Source organism: Colobus angolensis, unplaced genomic scaffold, assembly GCF_000951035.1.
Source record: "Colobus angolensis palliatus isolate OR3802 unplaced genomic scaffold, Cang.pa_1.0 Scaffold90, whole genome shotgun sequence".
Lineage (NCBI taxonomy): Eukaryota > Metazoa > Chordata > Mammalia > Primates > Cercopithecidae > Colobus > Colobus angolensis.
In genome coordinates, this window is record NW_012122932.1 from 2,717,588 (window position 1) to 2,730,052 (window position 12,465).

The following is a 12,465-nucleotide window of genomic DNA, read 5'->3' on the forward strand; positions in this document are numbered from 1 at the left end:
TATCTATCTGGAAGTGTTGCAGGCCTTAAATAAAATTTTCTATGTGTATGTGAAAGCATTTCATAAATAAGTACTATATAAATACTAGTTCTAATGTAAAGGTGAAATGAAGGGATATTAAAAATGAAGTGATAGATACTAACCCAAATTAATAAACGTATATGTTTTGGTTTTGCCTTAGGGTTGTGCTCGAGTTGGTCTGAGTGCAGGCACAGGAATTGGGGTTTCATCAGCTCTTGTTAGCAACCAGAACTCCAACAATGACGATAATAATGCCCAGAATAACAATGCCAACATCCACGACAACAATCACCATCACCCAGATGACTCAGACGAGGAGAATGACTTTCGGCAAGATCTACAGCCAGGAGAGCAGCAGTTTGCAGCTGACGGTAACCCAGATCTTTTGTGAGCTCCAAATAGAAATAATTTTTACTTTGTATTGTATTTCTGCTTTATCCTGTTCCCTTTTCCCATGTTTCAACTTGTCACTTTCCACACTGAGGAAAGTTAGTTGATAAGGAACATGAGGGAGTAGGTGAAATTTTTCTCTTTTCTTGCTTGTTTCAAAATTGTTTTTGTCCACAGACTGTATAAGAATACTTAGAGAATGGGAGGGATTACAGATGCCGGGGAAATTAGGGTAGAGTGGTAACTCTTGAGGTCTGAGACTTGACTTTCTGGATTTAGACAAAGGAGTATCTTTTATTGTCTCCCAGACCAATGGATAGCATGAACATTAAGACCATTTCTGGATATTTGAAGAACTGAAAGATTAATACCAACCATGGGCTAAACATTTATGTTTAAACCTTTCATGTACCTTTAATCATTAGGTCTTCACTTCCACCCAGCAGATTAAGTACATTAGCTAAGAAGGACTATTCTATTTCATTTATGTAATCGTCCGTCCAGTTCGTTAATATATACTGAATACTTGCGGTGTGCCAACCCATGTGTGAAGGTGCTCCATCCATCCCTCTGTTGATGAGTGAAGTGATGTAAGATTGTTTTGTTACCAAATTTTCCAGTTTCCCAGTTGACGCTTAGGAACTGGAAAAGGAATCTTTTCTAGCCATCCTTTTGTTGTTCCCCATTTGCCTACTCTTGCACATAGTAATTAATGAGAAATAGGGTAGTCTGATATTATGTGCCTGCTTTTACAATGAGATGTACTGTGTACAGGGCATGATTTCCTTTAGGGGCACTCTTGAGTATACAGTTTTTGACAAAAGAATCATCTGTAGGCAATGTCTTCACTTTCTCATCTCACTTGGTCCCTTTAGAACTCTCCACTTTGGCTCTTGGCAAAGTCACTAGTGATTGTCTTACTGAATCTGGAGGTCATTTCGCGACCTTCATCTAATTTCACATGTCAGGAGCATTAGACATTGTTGCCTAGACTTGTACACTCTTGAGACACTTTCTTCTGTCGGCATCTCTGAAACCATTTTGCTGATTTTTCTCCTACTTCATTTTCCTTTGCTTGTAGCACCTCCTGTGTTCCACTTTTGTCCATGATAGCTTTCTCTACACATTTTCACTCAAGCTCAAGGTTTTAGTACCAGCTATATGGTATTAAATCCAAATCTTTATTTCCAGCCTTGACTTTTGTACTTTTCTGCAGTAAATGCAGCTGTCTAGCTCTGTACTTTATGTCCATGGTGTACTCTTACGCTTTTCAAACCTAGGTAAAATCTTTCCCCAACAATCTCCCTTAAAAATGCAAAAATAAAAGTGCAGAGCCAGCAGGTGTTAAGGGAACAAGAGGGCAAGACAGTCACATATTGTCCCTTTGCTTTGTTGTCCTGAGTGCTATGGTACATAGTACAGGTTACTACCACCATAAAGATCTGCGTGTCAGAGGACATGGACTCTACGTGGGAAACTTAGAGCAGCTGCCATTCAGAACTACCCAAATCCTGTGAACTCATTTTTGGTTTGAGTTGACACACAGATTATAGACTTCACTAGAAGATTAATTTGCCATAGACTTCTCAGTACAGTGGAGAATACCTGCCGTTGTGAAATCACATATTGTTGCAACAAGGACCAAAAAGATATTCAACAACATATTTGATTTAATTCGTATCTGTATTTGATTTAAGAGAGGAAAATGGAACTTACATCTTAATTTGATTTGTAAATATGGTTTCAGAAGATGAGAGATTTGGCATAAAAACCAAATACACAAGATATAGGATAAGCTATTTTGATTTAAGAAGCCATAATTACAATGAAAGGATTCAGCTTCAGCAGTTACCTAGGACCGTTGTCAAGTACAGTATCTTCAAAATGCTGTTTAATGCTGAGAAGCAAAGAATAAATACATAATGTATAAAGCATAATTGTATAAAGCATACGTAAATACCAGGATTGAAGGATTAAATAGCTTCAACAAGAGGAAGCCTAAGAAAACCAGAGGCAATGGCAGCATTTGTAGAGAAAGGAAGATTAGTAGAAAACATTAGATTCCACAGGTCACTCCCACGTGGTAGTGTGTTTAGTTGTATTTGTTATTAAACATGTATACACACACACACATATAAGTTAGATTCCCCCCCCTCAACAAAATAAGGAACTAGAAAAAGACTGATTTTTGGTTGAAATAAAGAGAAATACAGGGCTTCATAATAAAAGGGATAATGGGGAATTATGTTAAACAGTTGACTAATATTGATGGTTCACATCTTCCAAGTGAAAATAATAATTTAAAAATTTCTTTGAAACAGGTATTAACATGTTCACTCTCCTTGATATACAATTTGAAGACTTCACGTCTAGGCCAGGTGCAGTACACATGCCTATAAGCTAAGGAGGTTGAGGCAGGAGGATGGCTTGAGTAGGGAGGTTTCAAGGATGTAGTGAGCTATGATCACACCATTACACTCCAGCCTGGGTGACAGAGGGAGACCCTGAGTCTTAAAACAAATCTTTACATGTATGGGCCTTTACTTGGTTTTGGACCAGCCCCAGAGTGAAGCAGCACCAGTCTTAATTGCTCTATTGTATTTAACTTCTTCAGCTTGCATGAGGTAATTTACTGTAAAAGAGGGGCATTGTATAATTTTAAAAGCTATTTAATTTGTATAAATTAACTCCAACAAAACTGTGATTTATTGTTTCACAGTTACTATATTTATCACACTTTTATAATTTGGCAGGATATTATCTTAAATTTGTACTTTCAGAAGTCTTAGAACTTAAAGTACTTAATTATGAGCTAGTTAGCTGAAAATATAACTTGATTACCTGAATTTTGCAGCATTCTAAAGTAAGAATAAATGTTTACAGTTTTGGGTGGGGTTTTTTTTTGTCGTCGTCGTTTTTGTGTTTTTTTGTTTTTTTTTTGAGACAGAGTCTCACTGTCACTCAGGCTGGAGGGTAGTGGCGTGATCATAGCTCACTGTAGCCTCAAACTCCTGGGTTCAAGTGATCTTTCCACCTCAGCCTCCTGAGTGGCTGGGACTACAAATGCGTGACACCACTCTCAGCTGATTTTTCAAAAAAATTTATGTAGAGTTAGAGTCTCACGGAATTGCCCAGTCTGGTCTCAAACTTTTGGCCTCAAGTGATCCTCATGCCTCAGCCTCCCAAAATGCTGGGATTACAGGCATGAGTCAGTCACTGTGCCCACAATGTTCATTTGTTTTTAACAATTTACATTTGCCTATAAGTATCAAAATTATGCTTCTGTAATTGCTAAAGCATAGTGTCTATTTTTATGTACTACTTTTTAAGTAATTATAACTTTAAAGCATAGTTTTACCTATACATCATTTAACTAATTTTGTCTCTTGATTTAAAACATACATTCTAGGTACTTACTGCTTTTAAATATAGCGTCATAGTGAACCTCTTTTCTCATCCCTCCACCCCAGTTAGCCTAAATTGACTGCCAAGTGAAATTGCTCTGCAGCTTTATTTATGGCAGTGGTTTTTAAACTTGAGTGTGCATCAGAATCACCTGGAAGACTTGTTAAAACACATTGCTGATTTTTGCCGCCAGAGTTCCAGTTATTTGGTCTGTGTGAGACCAGATAATATGTTTTTGTTTTTGTTTTTAAATAGAGATAGAATATCATAAATTGCCCAGGCCATCTCAACTCCTGGGTTCAAGCAATCCAACCAACTCGGCTTCCCAAAATGCTGGGATTACAGGTGTGAGCTACTGCTCCAAGCCAATAATTTGAATTTTTTTTTTTTCCTTGCGACGGAATCTCACTCTCTCTCCCAGGCTGGAGTGCAGTGGCACGATCTTGGCTCACTACAACCTCCACCTCCTGGGTTCAAGCGATTCTCCTGCCTCAGCCTCCCAAGTGGCTGGGACTTACGGGCACATGCCACCACACTCAGCTAATATTTTGTATTTTTAGTACAGATGGGGTTTCACTGTGTTAGCCAGGATGGTCTCGATCTCCTGACCTCACAATCTGCCCACACTGGCCTCCCAAAGTACCGGGATTATAGGCATAAGTCACCATACCCAGCCGAGAATTTGAATTTTCAACGAGTACCCAGGTGGTGCTGATGCTGCTGGTCTGGGACTATACTTTGAAAACCACTGATTTTGTAAAATTTTTATTTTTGAAGCCTAAGGGCAAACTGCAGTCTGGAAAAAAAAAACCCAGTAAATGTATTTTGTTTTTTACTTTGGGGCAGGTAGTTGTCAACCACTAAATGTTATGTCTGATAATAAATTTCTATTAATTTATGCAACAATTTCATTGCATAAAATTTATTTTGTTAAGAGGCAATGAATTCTTTATCTTTATAACACTGTTTTTTACAGCTGAAGCATTTCAGCTAAACAAAACATTTGATGAATATTGATACTTGATTATAAGTTAGCATGCATATGGTATGTATGTATAATATATATGTATACATATAACTTTATGTAAGTTAAAACTGTTCCGAAAAAGATGTACCACCATAATGATAAAATGTTTTCCAACAAAGGAAAAAAGTCAAAACCATGAATCGTTTTTATGTTCACTAGCCCAGAGGCACCACCATCCAATTTAATTACTAGAGACTAAAATCAAGACATTATGCTTTTTGTCAAAACCAAGAATCATTTGTTGTCTTCACTAGCCCAAAGGCACCACAATGCGATTTAATTACCAGAGACTAAAATCAAGACATTATGCTTTTTTCTTTACCTCCTAACTGCTCTCCAAGACATTGAGTCATTTACCAAATCTTGTTGAATGTCTCTAAAACATCTCTCCAGTATGCCTACATCTCTCCTTTCCCATTGTACTACCACTACATCAGACCTTTCTCTTTTTTTTAACCTAAATGTTTTAATAGCTTTAAAATTGGCCTATTTTCTTACCCAACTAAAATTAGTTTTTACAGCAGCCAGGGCAGTCTTTTAACAAACCAGACAATAGTGATAGCTTACTCAAAACTTTTTAATAGCTTCCCATTGCCTTAGAATAAGATCCAGGTTCTTGAATTGGACCATCAAGTGCTGTATGATCTGGCCTGCCCTCATCTTGTACCTCATCTTGCCCTCATCATGCTTGAGCATGACAGCTGGCGTCTACCATTGCACTAACTACTGCCTCTTAGAATTCCCTCCCTCCATCTTTTCATGGCTGGCTCCTTCTTGACTTTTAGTTCTTAGCTTAAATGTTAATCTCAGAGATGTCTTTCCTTGCCATCTGATCTTAAGCAGCCACCAGTTTGTTTTCTGTCACATCACACTTTTTGTTACATAAGGCATTACTATCTGATGTTTTTATTTTTATTTTTTAAATTTTTTCTTCCCCAACTAGAGTAAGCCATGAGACTAGGGATCTTGAATATCACCACTGTTTTTCAGCTCCAAGGAATACTAACAAATTGTAGTAGACGCTCAGTAAGTATTCAAATGAATGCAAAGAAAGAAATCGTTTAAACAACTTTTGGGTATCATATTAAATGTTTGCACAGGCTATTCTGGCAACCTAAAAGCAGTTGCTCAGCAGCTTTGGAAAACCTTGTCACGTTAATATTTGAATGTACTTCTTTTCATGCCATTCCCTGCATAAAAATCTTCTAGTGGTTTCCCTCTGCCTACAGCAAACAATTCTAAGCCTTTTAGCAAGGCTTTCCAAGCTTTTAACAATCTGGAGCCCGGGCTACCTTTTCAGCCTTGTTTTTTCTTTTGCATCCCTATCACAACACAGATACTGTTTTTTGTTACCACTGGACCACTATTCTTCCGAAGAATGTAGCATTCTTCCTGGTATGGTAGTATATGAAATGTTACCTTATATCAGTGAACCCTTCCTTGACCCAATGAGAGAATTAGTTGCTCCTATTCTATGTTCCCTTTGCACTTTTGAATTGTTATAGCTCTTAGCAATTATATTCTGACCTTATTTTATGTGTCTAACATCTTTGCCAGAATGTGTGCATCCTCTTTGAGAGCAAGGAGTATAAATTTCCCACCTTCTCGTAGTTTCTGTAGTGTCGTAGGCTCTAGACACTCCTCAGTTTAAATCCTAGCAAACTATTAAAATGTCTAGGCCTCCATTTCCTCAACTGCAAAAATCAGGCTAATAATAGTGCTAGCCTGATTGCTATGAGAAATAAATAAGAAAATGTTTCTGTAAACATTTAGCATAGAGCCTGCCATAGAGTATGTACACATTAATTACTGCTACTCATAATTGTTAGTCAGTTGAATGAAAGAAGAAAATTGATTGGTTTTTATCATGAAAGATTTCTAGGCAAGGTCATTTCTCATTTTGGCAATAACTGAAATATAGATATTGCAGGCTAGAGCTGGGCAATTATTCAGGGGGAGGTGTGCTATTGTGTATATTTAAAACCAAAGCAATTCCCACTGTCCCCATGAAATTTCAAACCTCTCCCATATAATTCAGTGACATTAATCTGAATGGTATCTTTTTGGCTTAATCGTATTTTGCCTTGTTTCTTTGTTAACTGTTTGAGTTTGTATGAGTTTGATGGACTTTCTCCACCAAATGTTCCTTTCCCATCTGTGATTTTCTCTCCTGTGGACTGATTAAATACTTCTTAATGTCTGCAGTAACAAGCACAATATATGCAGTATATGCTGTCCTTTCAGGGCAGGCCTAGTAATCAGCGGGACTGTTCAATTCTTAGGGCGGCCACAGTTTTGCCTGCCATTGTAGTTCTTTATACTTCTCTTGGTTTTTACTTTGTGTATATTTTTGTTTAAGCATTAAATGAGATGGAAGACATTGTCCAAGAAGATGGGGAGGTGGTGGCCGAGAGTGGAAATAATACTCCAGCTCATAGCCAGGCAATTATTCCTGTGGATGTTGATGAGGAACAAGCAGGTAATCATATGATCTATCCCACATTCATCTTTCTGAAACTGTGGCCTAACTCTAGTGAAGTACGTGAGACACCGAGAATGATTGTTTTCTGACCTTTCAGCTAATGATGTGTTTTATGCTATTGATTACTGAGAACTGTAATACATTGCTGGTATTCTCGTTGCATGTATATATATCTTACTAAAGTTTGTGTTTTATGCTATTGATTACTGAGAACTGTAATACATTGCTGGTATTCTCGTTGCATGTATATATATCTTACTAAAGTTTGTCTTTTATTATTTGTGCCTGCAGCAACAACTGCTTTTTCTGTATAGCCACATGTGCATGTGTGTGTCCGTGTATGTGTAGAAAAAGAAAGCACTCAAATTGTTGATGGAAAAATAAATGACCTGATTAAATATTCTGCTTTTGCCTTCCCCTCAATTCAGTTAAAGAGGAGGAACAGTTGAGAATTTGACCTGGTTTAGTAAACAGACCAAAACCTAGCCTCTGTTTGCCATTGGCTGACTTAAGACAGGATATAGAGTCGTAGGCCCTTAAAGATTTACTCGCACAGCCTTTCATTTTACAGATGGGGAAATTAATTTTCTTTCAAAAGTTTAAATGATGTGCTCAACACCAGTCAGCCAGTAATCGAGGGACAGAACTGAAATTGAGAAAACTCAAGTTTTCTCATTCCCTGCCTGTTAGAATGCTGCCTTGTCTTTGAATGGAAAATATGCTGCCCTGTTTTAAGTGTGTGACAGATGTAGTCTCTCATTCAACAAATATTTATTGAGTGCCTACTCTGTGTCAGACATTGTACAATGTGACAGGAAAAAAGCTAGGTTCCTTGGGGCATACATTTATTGATGGAGCTAATATTAGTCACTTGTCAGAGAGAATTAGGTTATAAGAACTAGGTTTAAAAGCTGTACTGCCAAGCAGATAAAACATTTTTTACATAAATACACATATTCAACCAAAATGTAGCATGCGTCTAGACTTCAAAAATATATCTGCTACATCTAATGAGATAGATCCATACTCAAAGAATACAGTCTTGTGCCCATACATTTCTGAGTTCATCTTCATTTACTTAACCTTGGCTCATATGTTTGAAAAATTGAGAAAATATGTAGCTTATTTTTAAAATTATTATCACTGTTATTTAGATTATTTTTAGGATGATTTTATGCTACTCTTTGAAATAGTGAAGATCCTGCAAGGGAATGCTATATGAATGTCTATTTTAATTTGCCTTTAGAAATGCATCAAGTTGATTGGCATATTAATCATACTTAATGTTGACATAATGGTTTAGAGTTAAGTTGCTTTCACAGTATCTTATCCAAGTGCATTATCGGTTAAAATGTGTGCCAGGGGAGGCTGCATAGAGCCACAAAGCATCTCAGCATCTCTATTGATTCCAGAGCCCTGGAAACAGTACTTCGCATTAGACCCTTTCTTGCACAAAAAGTAACTGTTACGCCTGTACCTTTTTTTTTTAGGACCCAGTGGTCTTCAGCGTGTAGTAAAACCAACCCCAATTACTGTTCATGATTCAGAGAGCGATGATGAAGAAGATAGTCTTGAACTCCAAGAAGTCTGGATTCCTAAGAACGGTACTCGGCGTTACTCTGAACGTGAAGAGAAAACTGCAGAGTCAGTGCAGTCCAGGGAATTGTCAGGTGAGAAATTACGTCTTTCTCTGAACTGTTAATGACAGTCACTATCAGAACTGATATACTTGGCCTTAATATGACAACTTGGGTGCAGTTAACATATATTATGGAATGTGACAGGAAGCAAGAAATGCACTTGCCCAAGTAAGAGGGAAATCTGGGTGGTGCTCTTGTAGGCAATACAGCACAACAGTGGTGTGGAATGAGGGCTCAGGGAAGAAAAGAAGGATTCTAAGTCTACAGTGGAGGCTTTAGTTGTGGCATCAGGGTGTCAGAGATTAGTGAGCGAAAAGCCTGTGCCTCATGTAAGGGATGACTACTGAGTCATCCAGAGCAATGAAAAGCAACCATTCACCAGTTGATAATCTGTCCAGTTGTGCTTAATGAATATTGGTGGCTAGTTTGGTGCTTGAAGGAGTCCTAAAGTATATTTTTATAATCCCTCACATCCCTTTAAATCTAGGCAACAACCCTCTGCAATGCCTCACCAAGAAACTGTACTTCTCTTAACTTTGAAGTTCATACTTCTTCCTTGTCTTTCCTTCCCTTTTGTTTCTCCGAACCATGTGCTTACCACTTTTAGCAAAGGATAGATTTTTTACAAATTGTCCAGTCATTTTTCCTTGGGTACCCTTACTCCTTAATGTTTTTGAATGTTCAATACACATTTAACACTGACCCTGAAACATTTATATAGTACTATTATCTGGAAAGTTTAGTTCTTTGGACTTGGCATAATTTGCTAATCATTGGCTGATTATTCAATTTCTATTTTAAGAGATTCAGATAACTTTATACTGTGGTTGAAAGAAGGTTTTATGGAAACTGAAATTTAGGAAAAGTAATATGACCAGCTGACTAACCTAACTTTCCCAGACAGTGCAGTTTCTAAATTTAGCAACTAAATCCTCTGTTGGCCAGACAAAACCTATTTATTCCTTTATATCTTCATTGAGCTTTATTGTGCCCCAGGTATTGTGTTAGGCACTGTGAGGGATATAGAGATGAGTAAGTCATGGTCTCTCTTTACAGAAGTTCTAGTCTGGTTGAAGAGTCACGTCAAAAACAATAGGTAGTAACATTACAGGGCACATACTACAACCACAGTTGATTTGGGGTGGGGGTGCAGAAGAGATGGAGTAGGGGCCCAGGGCTGACAAATTGGTGAGAACAAAGGCCTTGAGGTAGTAAAGCAAGGGTATATTGAGAGAAAAGCTGGAGCTGGAATGTAGAATGTATATGGAGGGGACAACATGGAAAGATGGTTTGGAATTAGATCATAGTGAGGCTTGAAGGCATAGCTAAGGAGTATAAACCAGGTAGACACTAGGGAGCCATAGAGAATTTTATAGCAGCTCAATGATGTGATCACAGTTATACTTTAGGAAAATTAGTGTTTAGTATACATTATTTCCTGTTCCAAATTTACTCTTGCGTGTTGTCCAGAATTTGTACTGAAATCTTTTCTTTTCCTCGGGCCGTTCTTCTTTTTCTATAAGCAGTAAGTGGAAAAGGCAAGACTCCACTTCGAAAGAGGTACAACTCCCATCAGATGGGCCAGTCGAAGCAGTTTCCCCTCGAGGAAAGCAGCTGTGAGAAAGGCTGTCAGGTCACCAGTGAGCAGATCAAAGCCGATATGAAAGCAGCTAGGGATATTCCTGAAAAGAAAAAAAACAAGGATGTTTATCCCAGCTGCAGCAGCACCACCGCCAGCACAGTGGGAAACTCCAGCTCACACAGCACTGCTTCTCAAAGCCCCGACTTTGTAAGGACGGTGAACAGCGGCGGCTCTTCCGAGCCTAGCCCTACAGAAGTGGATGTGTCCAGGCAGTGTGCCTGCTCCCCCGGTGGGTCAGAGGACTCTGAGGCCATGGAGGAGGGAGATGCAGAGAGTTCTGTCTGCCCCAGATGCTGCTGTCACAGGCCCCAGGAATCCCAAAGGAGAACTAGCAGGTGTTCTGATGAGGAACGTCCTTCAACCAGCCGAGCCTGTGTTGTGAATGGCCCGGATGGTACGAGATCCGCCTTTTCCTTTAGGACTCTGCCACAAGGGGGGTCTTCAGGCCCAGCACATGATGAGAGGACTAATGGGAGTGGCTCTGGGGCTACAGGTGAGGACAGGAGGGGGAGCTCCCAGCCTGAGAGTTGTGACGTGCAGTCTAATGAAGACTACCCTCGGAGGCCCCTAACCAGGGCCAGGAGCAGACTGTCCCATGTACTGCTGGTATCTGAGTCAGGTATGACAATGCTCCTAGGATTAGCAACTGCAGGGTAGGGCTGCAGAAAGGCATGAACTTGTTTCATGAGTTTTCTTACAAAAAGCCAGTTTGGCAAATTAAATTCTGTTTTGGGGTTTTGTGGGTCTTACAGATTTTGAACTAATTTTCAGCAATGGTTTGGTGGGTGGGCGTGTAAAACAGTTTATGCAATGTCCAACCTGGAAAACTCAAATAGTTCAGCTTTTAAGGAAAGTGGCACTGTGTGTATTTACCCTAAATATAACACTGACTGACACCTAAGCCCCAGTAGATGAACTCTGCTACCATCACACACTTAGAGAAGTCTCAACTTAGGGAAGTTTTAAACCTTAGCCAAAAGGCAAGGACTTGACGTTGCTGGGGCTGGGGCAACACATCTCAGTGCAGCTTCCTGGGTCTAGCCCTCTCTCTGTCTCTGCAGTACTTAGTAATTTTTTCAGAAATCTAGTTTTGCTTCAATTCAAGTAAGGTTTGCCAGGAGATAAGCAGGTAAGTAAATGGTTTGGCTGAGAATTATTTTGGTGAAAATACTCAGAACAAATAATGTGTATTTAATTTCATTAATGTTATAATGTATAGCCAAGGAATTGGGTGGAATGGGTGTAAGCACATTTATTAATCATAAGTCTGTTTCTATTTCTGATCTTATTTTTAAGTACTCTTTCCTGCCTTTATTGTATCGTTACTACCTGACAGTGAATAATAATGTATTTTAATTTTCTTCAAGTAGCCCTCAATTTTAAAATATTAAAATCAGTCCCAGAACATAGGCAGTCAGTGCTTTTTGTATATTCTAAATAGAACTAATTGAATCATACAGAGCTAAAGAGAACAAAAGTAAGCTTTCATGAGATACATTTGAGACCTTAATTAATTGTGTGCTAGTTACCATAGTTGCATAAACTCATTGAAATATATGAGTTTTATTTGAAGACTTTTTTATGCTTTGCAAACAGTGGTTCTGCCATATGGTGAAAATACTTTTCCCAGCTTCAATTGTAAATGTTTGATAATATCTTTTTTTAAAAATTGGTGGTAAGATATAACTTTACCATTCAGTGTACAGTGTATAATTCAGCGGCACTAAATACATTCACCTTGTTATGCAGCTGTCACCACCAACCATCTGAACTTTTTCATCATCCCAAACTGAAACTCTGTGCCCATTAAACAGTATCTGCCTCCTATGACACCTTTTGTTGTGTGGTTTTTCATGTT

The 12,465-nt window shown here is 38.5% G+C and overlaps 1 protein-coding gene across 3 annotated transcripts in view; it reads left to right on the top strand.

Annotated features, from left to right (window-relative positions):
• FBXO38 (F-box protein 38) overlaps positions 1 to 12,465 on the top strand; it is a 59,343-nt gene that overhangs the window by 33,666 nt on the left and 13,212 nt on the right. Inside the window, exons 12-15 of one of the 3 annotated variants that reach the window (XM_011931516.1) lie at positions 182 to 392; positions 7,203 to 7,322; positions 8,816 to 8,995; positions 10,492 to 11,001. In XM_011931516.1, coding sequence (XP_011786906.1) covers positions 182 to 392; positions 7,203 to 7,322; positions 8,816 to 8,995; positions 10,492 to 11,001 — 1,021 coding nt within the window. Of the gene's footprint in view, positions 1 to 181; positions 393 to 7,202; positions 7,323 to 8,815; positions 8,996 to 10,488; positions 11,227 to 12,465 lie in introns of all 3 variants that reach the window. The other 2 variants (XM_011931515.1, XM_011931517.1) reach the window with 2 other exon arrangements.